Raw genomic sequence first — 22,757 nt, forward strand, 5'->3', positions numbered from 1 at the left:
CCAGCTGGTTGTCCAAAGTATTGAAAGCTTGGGGAGTTTATCTGGTATAGCTTACTTGTCCATGCAGATACTGTATTCAACATGTATACGAAATTAAGAAAACGTACACAAGGATTCAAATTAAAAGTTTCTCTAGTTGACTAGTTGTCCTCCCCTTTTCCACTGCAAATATATATTATCTTGTTGACTGAATTACTTTTCTAGTTTTCTTTGATGCATGTCTGAAGAAAATCTCAGACTTGAGATCCACAGAAAGTAACATGATTAATTTGGACATTATCTTAGGACTTGTAATCATTTCCTGCATATTAGCACTTCGATCACTATATGCTCGTTCTTGGCTTTCTAATTGTAGTGAAGCCTAATTCTTGTAGACAAGGTTATATCATTACGTACCCCTTCATGTTTGAAGAAATCATAATTTCTTCTATATATTGGAAATTGTTGTTTTCATTGACAATAACTAATGTGAAATTCCCAAACTTCTTATCTGATCAGCAAAAGGTCCACGAGATCAAACATAACTAGAGGCAACAAACGTTCAAGTACTTGTTCATAATTAGGGCATGTATGTCTTGGATAAAAATTTACAAGCTTGCATATTTGTTTTAGGAATTTTTTGTCTTCACGTACAGTACCAGTACTTTGTTAGGTGTAAATGCTGCCAAAACTAATTAAGCAAGATCGACGTCCTTCAATAAAGGGCCACCCTTCTGATTCAAGGTGCACGTTCTTGCTGTGGCCTCAACTCTTGCTTCTAATTCTGGTCGATGTATCCACTTAGCTCACCATCTCCTTTATTGTTTCTCAACATCCACATATAAAGCTTGTATCCTCCCCGAAAGTAGTCTTTGCGGGCGTACAGATTAGCAGCAAGAACTCTGCAATCTCCTTCTAGTGCCGATGGTGGAGTCAAGCACTTCATGTTAGATGCTTTAACAATGTGGCTCAGAGATTTCTTCTAGTCTTCTTCGATAACACTACTTAGAGCATCCCACTCGAACTCAGTCCACATTGTCCGGAACACCTTATTACCACATGACGCAGGAGAGATGTAATCCATAACAACATCGATATATGGATGTCATTAAGAGCAACAACTGTTCTCGATCTCAAGCACATTTGAAGACGTCTCGTATGCAATCAATGTTACCAAATATATATAAGTACCCCTGTTTCAGCGCTGAAGATACCTTAATTAATTTGCCTTTGAGAACGCTCACATGCAAGTTTTTCGACATCGATCACCCATTGTGGCCAACTAAGTTCTCTAGGGTTTCCTTTGCTCGGATGATTAGATGATGACAGTAACATCAATAACAATGTGACGTCATTACAAATAAACTTATTTGTGTCATCTCCATCCTTTAGGGATGTAATCCTACTATGGATAGGAAACCTTGATAATTAAATTAGACTAAATAACATAATTCAGCTAGGTTATCTAAATACGTAGAAGCTGATCGAGCATGGTTTCGTATTCTTGTGTCCTTTGTTGGTTATTAACATTCATATCATGTATTGGGTGGAAACAAGGCTCGATCGTCTCCATTCAGTGCTTCAATCGGCCACTAAATAAGGTGGCTGAGATGTGGATGAGAAGGATATATGTTCAAATTGAAATGCACATTTACTTGCTGCACCTTTGCATTCTTAGTTTCTTACGTACCTAGCTACAAACAAGAAAATGGTTATTTCATTCAGTAACGTTCTAAACTTGGAATGAACTAATACCTAAGCAATTGTTATTGGCGCGGCACTCTGCATACTACAAATACAAATTTGGATGAGAAATACAAATATAATTTGACTATATTGCTTTATGACCCTATGGATTATCTCCTAGCTCATTACATTACATCAAAGTTCGAAAATGCTAAAGCTCTTATTCCTCATGACCTAATTTCACCAAATATCTATATGCATGCATGTGTTTGCAAATATAATGTATAATCTCTCATACTTAAACCATAGACGAGGACTTAGGCAACTCATAGTCAGCTTCCTCCACCACAAATGGTCGTGACGCCGTAGCATCATACTGTTGAATCACCACAACCGAAGCTGTGGAAGATAAGTCTGACGAGGCTAAGAAACTCCCAATTGGCCCAAGCTCCGCACAGTCACTCGACTCTACCAACGGGACAGTCGGTGGCATCTCCCCACTATAAACAAGTTGTGCTTGCTTAGAGTCTTTAACGTCACCGCGATCTCCCCTTTGCTATCCACCACCTTCTCCTCGTAAAACATGGACTCTTCCTCTTCCTTACTGCTACTTCTTACATTCTTGTACTCCTCCAAGAACTTCTCGTCCTCTTCATTTTCTTGGCCACAGTCTTCTTCTTTCAGTATTTTCTTGTTGTCAGCTGCTATCCCAACTAATTTCGCTCCAAATCTCAATGTCTTCCCTTGTGGAGCAATGAATCTAAAAATAGTCAATGCAATCCCAGTATGCATGTTCAGCCAGTCTCATACTATAGGCTAGTGCCTCCCGGTCATCCCTTCCTCTGAAGAACGCCACCACCGCCGTATATGACACATCACTGGCTGAGACTTGCATGGTGCCACCGAGTCCTCTATCAACTAGAATCCCAACCGAACAAGGTGCATGCATGTTGGAGCACACGCTCGTTCACCACTTGAAATGAGTGTCCCACCGACTCCATGGTGCCGTCCAGCTTCTGATGCTTGTGAAACGGCAACAAAATCATTGCCGCGGTTTTTTGGTGCGCACAGGCACATATGTCCTCGTGCATGTCGTTTAAAGAAGAGATGGCAGTGGGTGGCCGAATCTTGACGCTGCTGAGCTACTCGTAGGCCTCGAAAGCAATAACCATTTGGTCATTTTCATCACTCTTCTTGTTCCAAAATGGGAGGCCATTGTAGCGGGCTTTGTGGACCATAGAGATCACAGAGGACCGCTCCGAGAGCTCCATGAGGTGCATGGCATGGACGGTGAGTCGTCCGCGCTTGCGGGTGCCGCGGGACGACTCGATGAGGTTGATCATGGTGGGGACGTTGCAGGTGGTGTGGAAGCATGCCAATATTCGAAGCTCTGTGTCCGGGCTTTTGCGGAAAATGGTGTGTAGTTTGTAAGGGGCTCCCTTTCGTGCTGGCTTGTACACTGCCATCACTAGTGGTGTGGTAATGAAGGTGGTGAACAATGCCATCAAAATGAAGATGGCAAAAGTCTGTTCGTTCAGTACCTACCCATAGTCACAAGAAACAATATCAATAATGTACGTAATAGAACCAAACAAATAACACACACAAGTTTTCTAAAGTAAGATGTACCAAAACGCAACTCACGTGTTGTTGAGGTAGAAAGTACTAATAGAATGTGGTGGTTATGTTAAATAAGTTCATCCACAGAGTAAAATGAGTTCTTATTCAGCTAATTAAGTCATCAAAGTGGTATTCATATATGCCAAACATTTCTACAAGAGATTATATCAACAGTATATTATGCTAGATTAACTTAATACAATGAAAGACTCGGTATATTACTAGCCCCCAGTCAGCTACTCCACATGTATTCGGTTGTTGTGAAGAGAAATTCATTTGACAACTAAGAGAGAATCCATTAAATTTTCATAACTAAAATGAGAAAAAGTGGACTTCACGATTAAATTTATATGCATTAGATATAACTAGTACATTGTCAGGATGAACGAAAAATGTGCGCTACAGTATCACTATCAAAGAGTTATTCTTTTGTGTTTCCTAGTTTGAAAGTTTCTATTTATAGAGGTCAAAACTCAAAAGCATATATATAAGGAGGTAAATTACCTTTCTATCCTTGCCAATATTGAGGACGATGAGCTCTACCAAGCCCTTTGTATTCATAAGGAACCCTAGCGCCTTGAACAGCATCGACACGGTGACTGTCCTGACGATCTTCCCAAACGACACTGTAAAGATCACCAACACAAAAAAATTAGTCTTGAGCCCACTCGACACAAAATAAAGCGGCAACAGATGCCCCGAAACTAGGTCCTCAATCTTCTTTATCAACACCCCGACGAACGGACCCTTCTTCGGCATTATGATCCCCACCACGAACAGCGCATGTATCCCAATCGTGTCCGTCACGAACCCTGAGGCCAAGACCAGCGAGAGAGTGATGCAAATGTAGAGCTCCTTCACTGGTTCGCCCTCGGGGGACCTTCGCGCCATCATGACCAGTATGGCGCGTATGGGGACGACGACGAACCCGACGAAGCCAGCGCCTCAGAGGAGGACCCAGACAGAGACAAGCGGTGAGGTGTTGTTGCCGGTGAGGGCGATGATGAGGGTGAGAAGGATCCAGGTGGCGGCGGCGTTGACGGCGGCAACGGACATGGCAATGCGGCCGACATCGGTGGTGAGGAGCTTGACCTCAGAGAGGATGCGGGCCAGGACGGGGAAGGCAGTGATGGAGAGGGCGACACCGTTGAAGACCATGAAGGGGCCTTGTTTCACGCCTTTTGAGACGGTGGCGCGTAGGGATTCGGAGGTGCCGATGCCGAGGACGAAAGGGAGGGTGATCTCGCAGAGGGCGATGCTGAGGGACTTCTTTCCGGTGCTGCGGATGGCGTCAATGTCGAGCTCGAGGCCGAAGAGGAAGAAGAAGAAATAGAGCCTAATGTTGGCTACTGTATCTAGCCTAGTGTAGAAAGGTCTTGCTCCTCCTGAATGCGGAGGGCCCTAGCAGACATCCACCCTGCATTCATTGAATTTGTTTACCAAATGATGCATGGATGCATAAAACAATTGATTCAAAAACTGATGTGGTATAAACAAATTGAGTGAGCATTAGGAAAAAGCGAGGAGTTTGATACAAAATGCCATAATGAACAAATTTGGTGAATGCAGCACTGCGATGTCAGAGTTTTGTAAAACACTTTGTGCTAGAGATGTTGATGAAAAAAGAAAAAATGAGTGTTTTTTTAATGAAAGGAAAAGAAGAGGATCTTACTATAACTTCGGCTATGACTCGGGGTTGCCGGAGAGGTTTTAGAAGATATGCAAGAAACCTGGTGAACACCACGACCAAGATGATCTGGACGATGAGTAAGGGAAGAGTGTAATCAAGTGGATTTTCGCCCTGAAATAATCCATTCGAAGTGGCCTTCATGGGCGGGGTAGTCGCCGGCTGCGGGGCGGGCGCCATCTTGAGACTGACTTTATTAATTGAGATGCACACAATGATCGATACGAAAATTATCTCAGAACCTCATAATTCTGTTCTTCCTGTTCTATTACATGTATATGAGAGCACCAAAAGCATAACCAACTGTAATTTTGGGATCTCTTAATGTATGGACTGTGGATGAACACAAGGCTAGCAGTACAACATGGGTGGAGAGTTTAGATACAACTAACCAACTTAATTATAGAAAGTAGGACTACACATGTCCATCGGTTTCTCTGCTTTGGTTATGGTCTGGTTTGGTCTTATTCCTTCTTCCTCTCCTATGTATGGTTATTATTAGTTTGAAAGACTTCAGACTTGTGTGAGTCTCTTTAATTTCACCCATTAAATTTTATAACAAAATTTTTTTGACTATACACACAGAAAAGGCTGTAAAAGTAGCAAGGAACAAATAAGCTAACAAACTCTTACCTTATCGCAAATGCAGCCACAAACAAAGAAACAAAGAACAAATCAATTCTCTCTAGTTATATGCAAGAATTTTCTTGCTTATCAGCTCCGTACTGTCCGTAGCTCTAACAAACTAAAAGTCCTTTATGTTCTGATCTGTTAGCAAATGATACTGCTAAATTTAAACTGTAAGATGGGTCATCAAAATGAGATGAAATAACCAACAGCATTCCCTATTTCATCTTGCCAACAGCTTTGTTGCTACACTGTAGGCATCTTCTTGTTTCTTCAGTTTGTTCTAGGTGCCAAGGAGAAGAGGAGACTATTCTACATGCCTTTTGGTCTTGTTCAAAGGCTAAGGAGGTTTGGAAGCTTACTCCTTTCAAGAGTGCAGTGGGCAGCAGACATTTTGGGGCTTTCAAAAACCTGTTCAGATTTGCAACATCAGTTCTTACCTTGAATGAATTGGGTTTGGTGACTTTAATATGTAGAAGGATTTGGCAGGCTCATAATGATGCAATTTTCAACCACAAACTAGTCAGCCCTCACTTCCTTTATGCTCAAGCTCTTCATTTGCAGCAAGATTTTTTGGAGAAACAGCTACAACCTAGCTACCCTGCTAGTAGACCAACTGCTCAGGTTAGATGGACACGACCTTCTTTTCCTTTTCTGAAACTGAATGTGGATGGTGTTGTAAATGATGTACTTGATTTGAGAGGATTAGGAGCAGTCCTCCTTAATGAAAATGATGATTTAATGATTGCGGTTTCAAAAGGGATGAAGGGTGGTTTTTCTGTAAAAGCTACCGAACCATATGCAGCGGTCTTGGGCATTCAGACTATTATCCAAACAGGTTTTCAATCGACACAAATCATTCTGGAAATGGATACTTTGGAGTGATTAATGATTTGAATGCAGCAAATATAAATTGGTCGATTGAAGGTGCTTTGGTTGAAGAAGTGCGAAATCTCTTCCACTTTTTCTCTTCAGTTATATGTACATGTAGCCCTAGGAGATGTAATCAGGCAGCACATACTTTAGCTATTTTTGTTTCCTGCATTTCAAATTTGGGTTGAGGAGGGGCCACAATGGCTCTCCCGTGTACTTATTTCTGATGTAACTATCTAGATTGCTTAATAATGCAATTCATATTTCTGAAAAAAAAAAAAAAAAGTCAAATCTTCAACTTCAATTAACTAGGAAAGAGCAACAACTCTGTTTACAAAATGATACATTCTTCCATCCCAAGATTTTACAAAAGTTAAAGGAAATAAGATGGTACAACAATTCGAAATGAAATAATTTCCCACCTAGGTTTCAGAATTGAAGGCCATTCTCCCTAGCAGCAGTAGCAAGGGCTTCCACACGTCCATGATACGGATAGCCACCTCGGTCGAAGGCTACCTTTGTGATCCCTTTCTCCAAACATGACTTTGCAATGACTTCTCCCACCTTCTTTGCTACTTCCTGATGCCAGAAAGCATGAACTGATCAGGACTTATCGAATAGCTTTAACGAATAGAAGGTAAATGTACCAAATCGGCAACCAACCAATCAATATCTAGACTAAATGATAACACTTCACCAAATGTTGTTGTTACTATCATCATTTGTCTATTTACAATTTTACAGCAAGATTAAACATTAAAAGACAAGTGACAAGAGGAGCTTGCAAGTTGATCAATGCAAACAGTTTAACCAGGCAATAAAAATCAAGGGTAAACATACGTGTTGACCACTGCCATAAAGATATGTATATCGGAATGAAGCTTAATACACATGAACCACACAATGTAGCATCAATACTCAACAGGCCGTTCAATTGTTATCCGTGAACTTACAATGGTTGGACCAGAAGTGAAGTCAAACTCCTCAGAGATGGGCTTCTGCATTGTTGAAGCTGAAGCAAGTGTATGCATCTTGGTATCATCAATCACTTGGACATAGAGATGCTTGTTGGAGCGGAAGACACATAGTCTTGGCCTTTCGGTAGTTCCTTCAACCTGAAAAACCAAGAAATGAGCCATCCATCATCAGAACCAGCAACTCTCATTTTCAGCAAATACCTTCCAACCGAATGAGGAGGACTGAAGCATAAGGACCGCAGGAATTCAGAGACTCCAAAAACAAGCAAAGCAAACAGATGTTCTCAAGATGAACCATTTTTCTTGTTCACTAGCATAGTCTAACGCAAAAGAGAACCAATTAAAGCTTCAGACTTTGGCTCTGAGCCTTTGAGGAAACACACTAAAATTTCCAAACCACCTAACGCCAAGACCTCAAAGGAGCTTGTCCAATCAACTGAGGTGCCTGCTAATGCCAAGCATACTAGTATCACTAAACAACAACTATATGTTTACTCTCTCTAAACTGTAAATTCTTCTAATCAAAACCAAAACAGGCTAACCCAGTTCATGTACATGTAAAATTTTGACATCACATATAAAATTGAACACCCATCTCTCTGTTCTTGTAAGCTAAGAAAGGGCTTTACCCATTACTAACAGATAAGGTAAAGTTCCAAACTTTTCGTAGTCTAAAGGAGGATAACTTATCTGGGTTGAAATTGTGTGGTAAATAAAACTAACCAATATGCATTGTAGGTGAAAGCAACCAAATTTGAGAAATTGGGTATGATAAGAAAGGAGGGAGATGGTTGTTACCTTCTTTCTGATACGAGTATGGCGAGCGGTCCTGTCTTCTCTTTTGGTAGTGGCCTTGGCTTCGATAACTAGAGACTGAGATTGAGGCCTGGGAGCGGATACTCCTACAAACTTAGGACGCATCCATAGCTGTTGTGAAGACCCAACAAACGAAAGAGACGCTGACATTTTCTCCTATCTCTCTATCCTTCTGTTTCTCACTCTCACACTCCCTCTCTCTCTCTCTCTCTCTCTCTATTTCTAAACTAAAGCCCCTTTCTTTTATTTGAAATCTTATCCACCCAGAAACGCATCCGTTTTGAACATTACCCACTTTTTCTTTTTTTCTTCTCTCTTATTTTTGAGGATAACAGAAAAGAAAAAGAGTTGCCAAAATAAGAAATTGGTTATTTTCTATCATGTTTCAGAGTCTATGGTGCTTCGAGGCTTCTTAAGAATTATATTAATCGAAAAATAAATTTAACGATTGATCATATTCAAAACATCACATACTCCGGAGCATGGTAGAAGTTCTCGTTTTATTATTTATTCTTTTTAGATAGAGAAGTTGATTCAACGGTTGATTACATCACATATTCCGAAATATGGTACAAGTTCTCGTATAATTTGTGACATTACCCAAATTTCTCGTTTGGTTGACCGCTTGGAACAAGTTTAGCGAGTTAACAAGTTCATTCATTTTCAACATGAGTTCATTCGTTTCCAACATCACCCGATAAATTTCAAGCAAAACAATGAAGATTTTATGCTTATTGATGTAGTGTTGATGTGTTGAAACCAATTTCGAAGTTGAGCATTAGTCTGCAGGCTATGTGGCAAAGCAAGTGACATGAACATCTCGCATTGTAATTAGTAGTTAAGTTAGCCAATCTGCCGTAGTAGTGCAATAGTGTGTCGAATTTATTAACAAATGATGAGAAGCAAACTCAGATTAAATCATATAAGAAGTAAATAATTCCCAAGACCAGCCTTGCACTATGCTTCATTTAGAGTCCCGGGGCTTACAAAAAGATTGTACGAGGTTCGGAAAGAAAGAGATACTATCTGTCGGCTCTTTGGCAATTCTTTACTCATCTATTTTACAATCAGATCAGTGGGGGTATTAATACAAAAGCTCGTATGCAGCTGGTACATCATGCACTGGGTGACCTTTTTGGTTCCTGTCCATTATTCTTCGCGCAAGAGAGACTTGCTTGCCAACGACAAAGATGAATGCCTTGCCCACTCCACCAGCACCCCTGGCAGTTCTTCCTACACGCCGCACGTACTCACTTGGATCGCGAGGGAAGTCGAAGAGTATAACATGATCCACACCAGGAAAGTCGATTCCACGTGATGCTCTGTCAGATATTTTTGTAAACATCAACTTGATATTAGAACTTTAAGACTAGTTTAGAGGGAACAGATATTAATCAGACCATTCATATCTGCCAACAAAGTTCAGTAGTTGGAAATCATGCTTGCAACAAAGATTACTACCTATCAGTGCAGACCAAAAACTGTGCTACTTTCTCTGAATGAGAATTGGTGAACTCCTTCATGTTTGCAAGCCGTGATTCTTGAGCCAGAGCAGAATGAAATGGTAGAACTTGAACACGAGTTCCACTTCTGTCAAAGCGTGATAGTACATTCTCAACTTTTCTGCATGTCTCAATCTGCAAAATAGAATGAAAGTTAACTGGAATTAATATTTTTCAAATGACTAGTGAGATAAGTTGAGTCAAAACTCAATGTCTTCTATCCCCTAAAAAGGACAAAAGTCAGAATGCTTGTAAATAGCACACAGGGACAACCGGTGTAAACCACAAAAGTAAATCCTCCCACCTTACCTTGTTACAAAAGACTATTGTTTTGGGAACTGGACTTCCCTCCACAAGCTGTAGAAGAGCAGATTTCTTATTTGTGAATGCCATCTCTGGAGATTTTTCACTCCGATCATCTCCACTGCAATCTACAAGTACCTGGACATGAATCGTGAAGATTAAAATCCATAACTTTGGAGTAAATATAAAGCTCTTCAGTTCTAACATAAAAAGTTAAATCAAGTGAGGGAGAAAAAAAAAAAAAAAAACTAGTCAAATCCCATATCCTAATGCAGCTATGATAAGTTAATAACAAGGCATGAAACCCTTCTCTGTATTTTTCTTTTGCATCACAGTAAAATTGATATAAAATAAGAGTATGATTTGGGAGAAGTTACGATTGTCAAATCAAATTTGAGTAGGATGAAGAAGTTCTTAACAACGCTGCTATTGGAATTTGCTAAACGATGGGTTAATCTTGGTGGATTTTACTAACTGATATACATTACACACAATCACATTACTATAATAAACATAAAAGAAGAGCCTTCATATTGACCTCCTAAATAGCAGGACCAAAGTTTAAAATCCACAACGTTAGTAAACCAACCTCTTCAAGGCCAGGGCTTATCCGGTGCATTCCAGGTGCCATGACCACTTGACAATCAGGAAAATCTTCAACTAACTTGTTGTAAATGCCAAGTGGTAAAGTTGCAGTGACAAAAAGATATTGTGTGGTTACAGGTGCGGAATTGATTAAACTTTGCAGTGCTGCTTCAAAATCCTCATCATTAAAGAGTATATCTACCTCATCCAGCACAGCACTGCAACAAGAGGTTCTAATTATATATTTGTGTGCCATGTGGGTAAATTGACATATACAAGCATAAATACATGCACACACCCGCACTCACCCACAAACATTAGATATATAGACGACTCAACAGCATCACCAAGAAACTCCTGTACACTATAATATATACTTATATCTAGATTAATTTTGACTGACTAGGTGAGTTACCCTGTCAAAGTGGAAGAAACATAACGAGGAATAACAGTTCAAGCAACAATTTTGCTTTCTTCTTTTTTTATTTTTGGCTGGAAAAGATGAGTACATTTATACAAGTAGAAAAACATCTAGGTAAGGAATATACAAATATAGACAACAAAATCAAAGCCCATAGTTTTCAAAACCCCTCCAGAGATTTTAGATACATTTTATCACTCCTTGACAAAACAGACTATAAGAACACATTCCAGAAGTTATTCATCTATGCTGTATCTAGAAGTTTTGGTAGACTTGTTGTCAAAGCTGCTCATAACAATAGTGACAAACTATAAACTCTCGGAAAAGAAAACAATAGAACAGCCGAGTAGGGAAGATACACACCACCATTGAAATTGAAAATATAAAGGACGCTTTAATTTAATCAAACCCCAACACATAACCATGACAAGAAGTTCATGCAAAGTTGAAGGAAACTGACTTACCATCTTAGATTTGACAATTGCAAGAAGCCCTCCTTAATTAGATATATAAATCGACCTGGGGTTGCAATTAGAACATCAACACCTTCTTGCAAACTTTCCAGTTGAGTTTTCTGTCGATGACCGCCTGTTACAACCATAGACCTGACAGGAACTCCAAATTTTGATATTGATCGGCAATTACCCAAAACCTGCAGAAGTTACATTTTAATTAAAGTAATGATTCAAAGACCAGAAGGATACAATGAGACTAAATATCCTTTCCTGTTTATATGCAAACTGCATGACAAAATAATTATACTAGCCAAACAGCTTTTCTGTCAACAACTAAGTTTGTGGTTGGTAAATGCCTTCCTGCATCTTAGTTCTCTAATTCTTTTCCATAAACAACTAAGCAAGGCTAATAATTTATTACACACAAGCAGAAGGCCAATGGTAATAATGAAAGGTCATAAATACAGTGATTTTAATTCTTATTTCTGGTCGCTGTACTTGTTTCCTCTATTTTGCTGGTTTGTGCTTCTGCTGTATTGTTTTGCTACTTTTGCATATGTTTGTTATTGCTACTTTTGCATATGTTTGTTATGTTCACACATTCACACACAAACACACACACACAGACACACACACACATACACCCACACACAGAGACACAGACACCCACACACACAGGCAATAGTACAACATTCTTTTGCACAGAGATCAGGGTAAAACATCTAGCAGCTGGCAATAAATTAATATGCCTAGAAACTTAGAAAGGTATAATCCATCTGAGAAGAGGTAACAAATGAAAACAAAAACTAAGAGCATGTAGATCAGAAAAGGCAAAAGTTAATGCAACTGTTAGCGCAGACGATAGTAATTACCTGAGAAGCCAATTCAGCAGTCGGAACTAATACAACTAATCGAGGACTCTGTGATGAGGACTTGCTCAGTCCTTGAAGTTCTTCATCCCTTAAACGCTGAATGACAGGAGCAAGATAAGCCAATGTTTTGCCAGATCCACTTTGGTCAGCTATAATAGAGGTTTTTCCAGCAACAACTGGAGCAAACGCCATTGCCTGCAGTGATCCAAGATGTGCAGTACAAGTATAAATTGTTAATTATGAGTATGCCACCGTTTTGAGTGTATGTATAGGGAACTGTTTATATCAGTATATCAGGAACTACAGGTTGACTAAGCATGCTCTTAATATATCAGTATATTAGCTAGATATTGCATTTTCTCTGATATTGCATTATATACCTATCAAACTGTCAGCTCATTTTATGTACATGGAATTCCATAAGTCCAATTTTAAGAGTATGTAAGTACACCTCCATTACTATAGTATCTCTAAGAATGCAAGATGACCTACAAGTGGATATATAGGACAATTTTTGGAGTGCATACATTTTCAAAGCACCACCAAATCAAATGCTTTACATATGTCTTTTGATGTACCTGAATATGTGATGGACGCTGGAAAAGCTGCTTCCTTAGACATTCAATCATATACTCACTGCATCCCACATCCCTAAAGGATTTTCGACTGAAAAAGCCACCATCATTGGACACTCTCCTTCGTTGGTCTGGGTCTGGATACTCTGATGATTCACGTATGGACCCTCCACTACCCCATCCTTTTCTTGAAACTGAGACCTTTCGTCGGTCTACGATGGTGTTAGGCTTCTGACGCATATATGGTTTATGCCGACTCTCAGGGAGTGGCTCAAAAAAATCTTTCGTAGTTACTCTAGAATTGTCCTTGTAATCTGTTGGTTCCTTCTTACGCAACGCGTCCCTAAATTCATGTGAGTTGGAAGGATTTGAAAGTCTCCCTCCACGACCCATGGCATTTGCTTTCTTCTTCTTCCCCATACCTTCAATTGTAGAGATAAATGGTGATGTATCCTGCACATCTAGTTCATTTTCACTTTCATCCATGTCTCGCTTCACCCGAGAAGCTTTATCCACTACAGATTTCACTCTTTGCACTTTCAATCTCCCAAAACTTCCGCCAACTTTGGCAACTCTCCTAGTAGTTGCCGCCTGTTGACGGTCATTATCTGTAAATGGTAACACATGCTCAATGAGTCAATTCCCTCACAGTTACAACAGAATAAACATACACACACTCAGGACTAAACAAATTATGTATGTGTGCTCCACAAATACTTCATTATCAGGACAATGTGCCTCAAGTTCATATCTTTCATGTAAAATACAAGAAAACATGGTCTAATATGTGAGATATCAAAAGCCACTTCACTAATATCAGCGTATAACAGATAAAGTTTCAAACTTTTAAGTTGAGGTGAAGCAGAAATCAGAAGCTGAAACCCAGAATAGAACTGAAATATTGAAAAGAGAGAGATAGAAGAGGACCTCTGGTATTGGTTTTGGGAGAGTCACGGACTAGAGAAGAGTCATTCTTGGTTGCTCCCAATACAATGAAATCATCCATAAGGTCATAAGCAGCGGCAGAGTTATCCATGGCTTTCTGACCCAAACTGCAACTTATTCCCCATTTTCTAATCTGATGGGGGTGGACAGTACACCTGCAGTGGTGCTGAGCCACCATCCATTCTGGGTCAATGCGTTTTGGCCATAGGTGGTTTACTACTGGAGCAGGAGCTTTACCCAGCATTTCTGGGTCTAGATATATATACAATTTGGGCAATTGGGTATGGAGATTTAGCACTCTGCCTTATTTGTTGAGCTTCAAAACTCACAAGTGATTACTTGGGCACACAGAAGTAGAGTGCAGAAGAAGAAGAACATGAACAACTCGAAACAACGGTTATCTATCTATTTCCCCCTTATCATATATCGACGGTATTCTATACCGGGTCGGTCTTCGGGTCATGGGCATGAACAACTATGTTTTGACCCGGCCCAAAGTTCTTTGTGTCTCAAAAACCACGAGTCATAGTTTTCATTGGATCGACCTTTGATTCCCATTAATTGAACAAGTGAATGACAACTTGGAGGAGGCCCTCAGGAAGAGCAAGGCCTTGCAGAAGAATGACATTATTATTGCCATACCTGAAACCAGCTATGAGCTAGGGAGGAGAACCTTGGGGATCACACGTACAACTCTTTTGGAGCAGGGAGAGGGTGATCTGTTTCCAGTAGCTTGAACCAATAATAGTTGCAGCACTAAAGAGGATTTTTGTAGGATGAAGTTGCATTTATAAGAATAAATTTGTTTTCCCCAATGTACCAATTTGCTCATGAGCTCGATAAAGGATTAGCATCAAATATATATATGGTGAAGATAACTCAAATGACACCTCATTGTTACTTTGTTAATAAGGATTAGCATCTAATAATATTAGGTTACTTGGTAATCAAGAAACCTCATTGTTTCTCCTAATTCTACTACAAGATTAATTCTTGATCACTCTTGTTCATAAAAAAATAAAATAAATAATAACAGATTTAATGGGATTAAAGTACTGAACAATATTCGACAGAAAACTTAGTCTGATCGACGCCTTCCCAACCTGAGAAGTTAGTTGGTCAGTTTGATCGCCATGGCTATCCTTAACTCGGACCAAGATGGTAAGATACTTTGTCTGTGTTACTGGAACCCCCTATTTAATTACCAAGTAACTTCTACGTCTATAGTTGGTCAGTTTAATAGCCTGCTATTCTTAATATTATTTCATCGCAGGCGTTTTCAGATCACTTTCAGATTCACTCCCAACTCATTGCACTCTAAATATAGAGTCGTTTTCGTTGCTAGCTGAATATCATGGAGTCAGTGGATATGAATCAAAAGAGTTCGAAGCCGGAGGATACATATGGTAATTAATATTCTGCTAAACTTGTGTATGTCATGAATCAATAATGCATCAGTCTATACCCTAAAACCAACTAATATTTGAATGGACACATACAATCAATTGCACACATTGTTTACATATACAACTTTTTTACTTATGTTTAATTATGCTTGATTTGACACAGGAAACTGGTGCTGTACCCAAATGGAAACAAGAAGAAGAATGTGGAAGACCACATCTCTGTCTACTTGCGCATAGCCGGAGAAGATTCACTTCAGACTGGTTGGGGAGTATCTGTTGATTTTAGATTGTTTTTGCTTGATCAGAATAAGGGAATGTACTTGGTTCTTGAAGGTACTGTTTTACCCTAGCAAATATATTGATTTACATAAACGTTTTGATTTAATATGCAGACTAGCTAGCTACATATATTGCCTGTCTTCTGATATTCTTTTTCCTTTTTCACATTGTGTGCATTGTTCAGATGCTTTTACAAAGCAGAAGTGCTTTCACGCAGGGTTGCTTCATGTAGGTTTTGATAAGCTAATCCGTCTTAAAGAATTTACTGATGTTTCCAATGGATATCTCATCGATGACAAGTGTGTATTTGGAGCTGAGGTCTTTGTTTGCAAAGAAAGAAAAACTGGCCAGGCAGAGTGTATATCAAGGATAAAGAGCCCTTGTATGTACAAGCATGTTTGGAAACTTGAAAAATTTTCAAAGTTGAACGCTCAGTTCTACCACTCAAAACAATTCAGTGCTGAAGGACTAAACTGGTATCTCCAATTATCCTTCTTTTTTTCTCTTGACAGAAAATCGACTATAGGGGAAATTAAGGAACAGCCTCCCTAACATTCTAATACATTAATCAAAAACAAGAAGAACAACAAGGGAGGGAGACCTATTTAACCCCGAAGCAACAATCACAGAAAAGCCAAGCTAACCATGTCCATCTTTTGGATATTGAAATATACTTTTGGTAAATTTTTGTTTCAAAAGTAAGATATTGCTTATTGTTGCAGGGCTATAGTAATCTATCCCAAGAGGAAAAGCACCACAAACGATCCTTCTCATCTGTCTGTTTACTTGCAATGGGTTGCTGAAAAAACAAGTCATGTCACCAAAGTATTTACAGAGTATGCCTTACGCATTGTAGATCGAAATCATGCCAGCATTCAATATCGCTCAGGTAAGGATTGATTGACCTATACTTTACGGGTGATTACTATCATTAACAAAATGCTATCATGGTGATGCATAAGGGTATTGCTCGGTTTTCTTTTTGTTTCATTTCCGGTAACAGAGAATCGTTCTTTCCATTTGTAGATAAGTACTGTTTTAACACTGCCTCTCGGACTCATGGTTGGCCTGAATTCATTTCACTTGGTGATTTAAGTCGTCTTTTGAAGTACGATACTTGCCTAGTGGAGGCAGAGGTCACTGTTCGTGCAATTGCTAAGATTCTTGCTAAAGATGCATGCTGACTTCGAAAAAAAGATCATTCCCCCAGAGGCAATTCAGGACACTGAAATCCACCTGCTTTATGCGGAAATTTCGTCGTTTTCGTATCTCACTATGTTGATAGTGCTTTTAGTAGAATTAGTATTGTTGGTGTTGTCGTCTTAATTTCCAATTTCTTTTACTAGTGTTTTCTCTCCAAATAGGGATCTTGGCAAATCGAATACGTGTTCCGAATAGCACTACAGTTGAGTCCTTCTCTTCTTGAAGTGGAATCAGATCCTCAAGAAATAATTTTTGCTATAGATGAGAAGGGGAAAAAGCTTGGTTCCCAATGAACACCATATTGACCAATACAAGAACACCTTATTGATGAAGTCTAGGATCACAAGTAGCAGCTTGGTTCCGATCCCTTATTTCCTCTTGTTGTGAGGCTCGACATGATAACATGGTCGCACACACAGGATCTAACAATCCCGAGTTTGCTTATCTATAATCAAGCCTAGCTTATGATTTGAAAGCTCTGGCATGGGAAACTTACTTCTTGAGCCTTCAAGGGATATTGCACTTGCCATTTACATAATGATAAAAGTCGTTGGAGTCACATTCATCCAACTTGGAACTTTTTTAAAATTTTGATGACAACTTGGAGGAGGCCCTCACGAAGCGCAAGGCCTTGCACTGAATGACATTATTATTGCCATTCCTGAAACCAGCTATGAGCTAGGGAGGAGAAACTTGGGGTCATAATAAACTCATAAGCCACCTTAATTAACATGTCAAGGAAGTTGGATTTTGACTCTTGGATTGTCAACCTATTTGATCAATTGCCATAGTATCATACTATTTTATTTGCGCTAGCTCCATTTCTGTCTCCAGTAGCTTGAACCAAAATTGCAGCACTTGGAGGATTTTTGTAGAATCAGGTTGCATCTATAAGAATGAATTTTTTTCCCCAACGTACCAACAAATTAGCAGAATTTTGTTCATGAGCTCGATAAAGGATTAGCATCGAATATATGGTGAAGATAATTCAAAGGACACCAAATTGTTACTTTGTTAATAAGGATTAGCATCTAATAATATTAGGTTACTTGGTAATCAAGAAACCTCATTGTTTCTCCTAATTCTACTACAAGCTTAATTCTTGATTACTCTTGTTGGCAAAAAAAATAAAAATAACAGACATTTAATGGTATTAAAGTACCCTATACCTTAAACAGTGTACTGTTGAATTCAACATTCGACAGAAAACCTAGTCTGATCGACGTCTTCCCAACCTGAGAAGTTGGTTGGTCAGATTGATAGCCATGGCTATCCTTAACTCGGACCAAGACGTTAAGATATACTTTGTCTGTGGTACTGGAACCCCCCTATTTACCTCAAGTAACTTCTACGTCTACAGTTGATCAGTTTGATCGCCTACTGTTCTTAATATTATTTCATTGCAGGCGTTTTCAGATCACTTTCAGATTCACTGCCAACTCATTGCAGTCTAAGTATAGAGTCGTTTTCCTTGCTAACTGAATATCATGGAGTCGATGGATATGAATCAAAAGAGTTTGAAGCCGGAGGATACATATGGTAATTAATATTCTGCTAAACTTGTGTGTGTCATGAATCAATAATGCATTTACGCTTTTAATTTGAATGAACACATTCAATCAATTGCACACATTGTTTACAGAACACTTTTACTTATGTTTATGCTTGATTTGACACAGGAAACTGGTGCTGTACCCAAATGGAAACAAGAAGAAGAATGTGGAAGACCACATCTCTGTCTACTTGCACATAGCCGGATAAGATTCACTTCAGACTGGTTGGGGACTGGGGAGTATCTGTTGATTTCAGATTGTTTTTGCTTGATCAGAATAAGGGAATGTACTTGGTTCTTGAAGGTACGTACTGTATTTACTCTAGAAAATATATTGATGTACATAAACGTTTTGATTTCATATGCAGACTAGCTAGCTACATATATTGCCTGTCTTCTGATCTTTTCTTCTTTTTCGTATTGTGTGCTTCGGTCAGATGCTTTTTCGAAGCAAAAGTGCTTTCATTGGGCGATGCACGATGTAGGTTTTGATAAACTAATCCCTCTTGAAGAATTTAGGGATGCCTCTAATGGATATCTCGTTGTTGACAAGTGTGTATTTGGAGCTGAGGTCTTTGTTTGCAGAGAAAGAAAAACAGGGCAAGCAGAGTGTATGTCAAGGGTAAAGAGCCCTTGTATGTACAAGCATGTTTGGGAGATTCAAAATTATTCTATGTTAAACGCTCCATGCCACCAATCAGAACCATTCAATGTTGAAGGCCAAGATTGGTATCGTTCTGTCCTTGCTATCTTTTTCTTTTTTCTTATTTTGACAAAAGATCAAGACATAGGGGAGGGGAACAAGCTCCCTAACACTGGAATGGAATAATCAAAGAAGAACAACAACAAGAAGGCTAGGGAGATCTCCAAATTGACCAAAACATAATGCACATTATTATCGCTGACAAGACTTTTTGGAATTGTAATACTTCCGTTAAATTTTAGTTTCCAAAGTAAAAAATTGCGTATTGTTCATGTGATGTTGCAGGATTATAGTACTCTATCCCGTGGGAAATCGCGAGGGGAAAGATTCTCATCTTTCTCTATACTTGGGATTGGCTGATAAACAAACAACTCCTACTGTCACTAAAGTATATGCAGAGTTTTCCTTACGCTTGGTAAATCAAAACCGTGCCAGCCATCAATCTGGTCCACGTAAGTTATGTATTAGTGAAGATGGCTAGCTATCAAGAAGAAACTATGATGCTGTCATAGACATGCATAAAGGTTTTGTTCTGTTTTCTTTTTGCTTCAATTCCCGTAACAGATGATCGTTTCTTCTTCTGTAGATAAGATATGTTTCATCACTGCCGGTGAGCATTATGGTTGGAGTAAATTCATTCCACAGGCTGGTTTACGTCGTTTTTTGAAGAACGATACTTTCTCAGTGGAAGCAGAGATCACTGTTCTTGGGATTGCTAAAGAACCCTCAGAGGCAGAGGACATTGTCCATACAACTGGGGAGGAGGGTTCATGCAGGTTCCCCTTCAATTCGTCTTTACTTCTCAAGTCCTTGTCCACCTTCGTCATTGTGCTCAATCTACTTCGGTTGGCCAGGTAGAGCCATACAACAATCATGAGCGTCTAGGTTTGCGCCAAGTAGAAACTGATTGATCCTAATAAGGTCTTGATATATTCTGCACTTTTTACCTTTTTTACTTCCTTGACCAGTTCATAAATCATAATCTGTGAGTCTGTACTCTATCAAAAACAAGAATAAGACAATCTTTACCGATTCTTATCTCTTACAAACACAAGTAATTTGTTTCATAATAATTGCTCAAGGACGTACAAATCATGCCAAATCCATCACTTTAATTTCAGCAGAGATACCATAATTTTCCTGTTCTAATTCAAGAGCTGAAAACTCTTTCGACAACTGATGCTGTTAAGTTGGTTGGTTTTACAACTTCTGACCAAATCTCGACTGTACAAGTGTTCGATGATGTTGCTTTGGTCAGACTTCAGCCTTGTTTTGCTACACAGGAACTTCTTGTCTTTGCAGAAATCATGTTACCCAAATTCAAACACAGAGCTACAAGGCCATTCCATGCGACCATAACTGTTCTGACTCCCGAGTGATCAACAATTAAAAGAATGAAAGTTCACCATAATAATTGAACAAACACAAGTAGGCTACACTAATAAGTCCAAGACAATGACTTGATTGTTCAGATTTCTAACTGAATGACTTGATACAAACAGCATAACAGCAGTGATGACAGACCCTATGACAACTATAATTTTATTCACCCTATGACTACTTGAGGCAACGCTCCAGAGTCAAGACCCTATCATCTACCAAATCTTTCCAACCTTAGCCGCCTTAATTCTTCCAAAGTAAGGTCACCTGAATATTGTGGCAAAGGATGCGACGCCATGGAATTGCCATTGCCATTGTCATTCCTATTTGTGCCACACATTTCACATGCATCCAACCAACCAGAGTTTTCATATGTACAAGCACTGCACCTCCAATCCGCCATGGCTATTCCTCTACGACTCCCACCAACCGGTCCTCTACCAGATACCTGCCTCCGTCTGAATGGAAACACTCTTCTTAAAAACCGCATCGGCAATTCTAGTACATTAGTAACACCTCTGAGAACTAAAGTAAGTGGGTCTGAGCCCGAATATGCACTCCTCAATCGGAGATACAGAAACCCGGCAAGTATCCCACCCAAATGACCAATGAAAGACACGCCAGGCACCAACATCTGGATAAGAACCAACTCCACCCAAGCAGCATAACGCGACGGCATCGGAATTCCATGTACAGAACTATAGTTTCCGGACTGCGAATTGAGAACCACCTTCATTGCAAATATCACCCCAGAAAACCCAACAGCGTATTCCGAATAATAAGCCTTCTCATAGTCAAACAAAACCAGCAGCGCTTTCGAAAGCAGCAGTGTGATCCCTTGGGACATACCGAGTAGCACAGCAACCATGGATGCAAACTCAGCACTATCCATGGAGGACTCCAACTTGATGCCCTTCCATAAAAGCGAGAGCATGTTGTAAGCCAGATGAGACTCTCCCACATGGTAAAACGGTGACAGCAAGAACCGCTTCAAGTCCTTATTCTGTTCAACAATTCCAATTCATTTCCAAAACCCCAATTACCAAAACGACGTCGTACGTAATTGGAAAATTTTGGGAATTTTGGGCGTAAAGATGAAAACTTGAAATCGAAAGGGTGGTGATGGATTGAGAATTTACCTTGAGGATGAGGTGAGGGTTGAACCAGACGTCGTGAATGGAAGGAAGAATGGGTTCGAGGAAGGCGGGGCGTAAGTAGACGAGGGAATTGGCGGCAATGAGTGCGGCGGTGACGGGAGGCTTCCTGTCGAGCCTGTAATACTCGCTGGCGGCGTGGAGTGCGAGCAGCGGCAACATTCCGTTGGATCGGGATCCTCTTCTCTCCATCGTGTTTAGGGTTTCCGATTTGATCTTTCGATTTGGATTTGCCTCCTTGTTCACGACGACAAGCACATTCCAGAGCAGAGAGTCCAGACGCTTCGCGGTTTTTCTTTTTCTTTTCCTTTTATTCGTTATACAAGCGTGACCCGGCCCATTGCCTCATGGCCCAATCTGCTTAAATAAGTTTTCTCTTTTATTATCTAGTTGAATCTTCAGATTTGAGAGATTAGAGGAGAATATACTTTGAAAGTATATTGAAAATTTCTATAAAGGTATCATGTCACTTCCAAGCATGAGAGATTAGAAAAATTAACGAGGTTCATCGTGGAGGTGAGAAGAGTATATGTTTTTCTTTTCTCTCCCTCTGTTCTTATTTTTCTTTTCATATAAGTTGACAAAGTCTAATAATAATTGAAAAAAATGGAGGTCCAAATATTAAATTTGGAGGTTCAACTAGAACCACCCTTAAAAGAATTTAGGTCTTTGAATAGGTTTTTATCAAGTTCGCCTTATTTTTCGCTCAATTGAGAATTGTTGAGGTCAAATAGTAAGCTTGTGAGTTCATTTTATGACAAGACGACTGGAATTTAGCATTATCTCATCTCGATTTTTAATTAATTTATCAAACAAGCTTTTAATAAACAAATAAAAAAATATTTTTAAGATAAAAACAATTTTTGAATGCTGGAATTTCATTCAAGCTCGAATTTTTTTTTTTAATGATAGAAAAATCAAATAGAAAATTAAAACACAAACTCACAACTAACATTCTCTCCCGACTAATCCAAGTGGAACGCTGAGAACACAGAAAGGGGCAAGTAGAAAAACCAAATAGAAAGATTCTGAGAAAAAATGAGCTCAACTCTTCATACTACTGCTTGTCTGCTTTTGGCTACAAGTAGAGACTTTATCCAAATCATGTTAATATAAGGAAACCCTAATGGGACAACAAAGCAAGGTTGGTGGTATTA

General features: G+C 39.4%; 6 protein-coding genes across 6 annotated transcripts; 2 read left to right on the forward strand and 4 right to left on the reverse strand.

The window, feature by feature from the left end:
• Window positions 1-1,761: 1,761 nt before the first annotated feature.
• LOC133708216 (cation/H(+) antiporter 19) lies at window positions 1,762-5,318 on the reverse strand. The gene is given in 7 exon segments (XM_062133677.1): window positions 1,762-2,157; window positions 2,160-2,454; window positions 2,456-2,611; window positions 2,613-3,206; window positions 3,790-4,651; window positions 4,653-4,702; window positions 4,958-5,318. Coding segments are annotated over 7 exon segments (2,346 nt in total). The 5' UTR covers window positions 5,153-5,318; the 3' UTR covers window positions 1,762-1,963.
• Window positions 5,319-6,753: 1,435 nt separating this feature from the next.
• LOC133710185 (large ribosomal subunit protein uL18c) lies at window positions 6,754-8,495 on the reverse strand. The gene is made up of 3 exons (XM_062136194.1): window positions 8,248-8,495; window positions 7,426-7,587; window positions 6,754-7,051 (listed from the first exon to the last, which is right to left on the reverse strand). The coding sequence occupies exons 1-3, from the start codon at window positions 8,413-8,415 to the stop codon at window positions 6,902-6,904; spliced, it is 480 nt and encodes a 159-aa protein (XP_061992178.1). The 5' UTR covers window positions 8,416-8,495; the 3' UTR covers window positions 6,754-6,901.
• Window positions 8,496-9,158: 663 nt separating this feature from the next.
• LOC133710183 (DEAD-box ATP-dependent RNA helicase 50) lies at window positions 9,159-14,304 on the reverse strand. Its single transcript, XM_062136193.1, has 8 exons — window positions 13,906-14,304; window positions 12,982-13,586; window positions 12,404-12,598; window positions 11,541-11,728; window positions 10,660-10,873; window positions 10,077-10,208; window positions 9,727-9,902; window positions 9,159-9,587 (listed from the first exon to the last, which is right to left on the reverse strand). The coding sequence occupies exons 1-8, from the start codon at window positions 14,165-14,167 to the stop codon at window positions 9,350-9,352; spliced, it is 2,010 nt and encodes a 669-aa protein (XP_061992177.1). The 5' UTR covers window positions 14,168-14,304; the 3' UTR covers window positions 9,159-9,349.
• A 752-nt stretch (window positions 14,305-15,056) lies between these two features.
• Window positions 15,057-16,792, forward strand: LOC133711212 (uncharacterized). Its single transcript, XM_062137369.1, has 6 exons — window positions 15,057-15,084; window positions 15,197-15,329; window positions 15,493-15,662; window positions 15,793-16,084; window positions 16,331-16,497; window positions 16,635-16,792. Exons 1-6 carry the CDS (start codon window positions 15,057-15,059, stop codon window positions 16,790-16,792), a joined length of 948 nt encoding a protein of 315 aa, XP_061993353.1.
• A 1,284-nt stretch (window positions 16,793-18,076) lies between these two features.
• Window positions 18,077-19,924, forward strand: LOC133711213 (uncharacterized). The gene is made up of 7 exons (XM_062137370.1): window positions 18,077-18,125; window positions 18,218-18,350; window positions 18,491-18,548; window positions 18,640-18,667; window positions 18,849-18,915; window positions 19,352-19,481; window positions 19,631-19,924. Exons 1-7 carry the CDS (start codon window positions 18,077-18,079, stop codon window positions 19,922-19,924), a joined length of 759 nt encoding a protein of 252 aa, XP_061993354.1.
• A 528-nt stretch (window positions 19,925-20,452) lies between these two features.
• LOC133709192 (rhomboid-like protein 14, mitochondrial) lies at window positions 20,453-21,901 on the reverse strand. The gene is made up of 2 exons (XM_062134855.1): window positions 21,586-21,901; window positions 20,453-21,449 (listed from the first exon to the last, which is right to left on the reverse strand). Exons 1-2 carry the CDS (start codon window positions 21,790-21,792, stop codon window positions 20,658-20,660), a joined length of 999 nt encoding a protein of 332 aa, XP_061990839.1. The 5' UTR covers window positions 21,793-21,901; the 3' UTR covers window positions 20,453-20,657.
• Window positions 21,902-22,757: the final 856 nt, after the last annotated feature.

This window comes from Rosa rugosa, chromosome 5 (assembly GCF_958449725.1).
Source record: "Rosa rugosa chromosome 5, drRosRugo1.1, whole genome shotgun sequence".
In the NCBI taxonomy this organism is placed as follows: Eukaryota; Viridiplantae; Streptophyta; class Magnoliopsida; order Rosales; family Rosaceae; genus Rosa; species Rosa rugosa.

Bases quoted from the DNA above. Each gene is read 5' to 3' on its own strand.
- LOC133710185 (XM_062136194.1), bottom strand. From the start codon at position 8,415: ATGTCAGCGTCTCTTTCGTTTGTTGGGTCTTCACAACAGCTATGGATG. The intron at 7,588-8,247 runs GTAACAACCATC...TTGGTTTTTCAG, and splicing joins ATACTCGTATCAGAAAGAAG to GTTGAAGGAACTACCGAAAG. The intron at 7,052-7,425 runs GTAAGTTCACGG...TTCTGGCATCAG, and splicing joins TCACTTCTGGTCCAACCATT to GAAGTAGCAAAGAAGGTGGG.
- LOC133710183 (XM_062136193.1), bottom strand. From the start codon at position 14,167: ATGCTGGGTAAAGCTCCTGCTCCAGTAGTAAACCACCTATGGCCAAAA. The intron at 10,209-10,659 runs GTTGGTTTACTA...ATTCATGTCCAG, and splicing joins TAAGCCCTGGCCTTGAAGAG to GTACTTGTAGATTGCAGTGG. The intron at 9,903-10,076 runs GTAAGGTGGGAG...TCTATTTTGCAG, and splicing joins CAATAGTCTTTTGTAACAAG to ATTGAGACATGCAGAAAAGT.
- LOC133711212 (XM_062137369.1), top strand. From the start codon at position 15,057: ATGGCTATCCTTAACTCGGACCAAGATG. The intron at 15,330-15,492 runs GTAATTAATATT...GATTTGACACAG, and splicing joins GAAGCCGGAGGATACATATG to GAAACTGGTGCTGTACCCAA. The intron at 15,663-15,792 runs GTACTGTTTTAC...TGCATTGTTCAG, and splicing joins AATGTACTTGGTTCTTGAAG to ATGCTTTTACAAAGCAGAAG.
- LOC133711213 (XM_062137370.1), top strand. From the start codon at position 18,077: ATGGCTATCCTTAACTCGGACCAAGACGTTAAGATATACTTTGTCTGT. The intron at 18,126-18,217 runs GTACTGGAACCC...ATTTCATTGCAG, and splicing joins TAAGATATACTTTGTCTGTG to GCGTTTTCAGATCACTTTCA. The intron at 18,351-18,490 runs GTAATTAATATT...GATTTGACACAG, and splicing joins GAAGCCGGAGGATACATATG to GAAACTGGTGCTGTACCCAA.
- LOC133709192 (XM_062134855.1), bottom strand. From the start codon at position 21,792: ATGGAGAGAAGAGGATCCCGATCCAACGGAATGTTGCCGCTGCTCGCA. The intron at 21,450-21,585 runs GTAAATTCTCAA...ATTGTTGAACAG, and splicing joins ACCCTCACCTCATCCTCAAG to AATAAGGACTTGAAGCGGTT.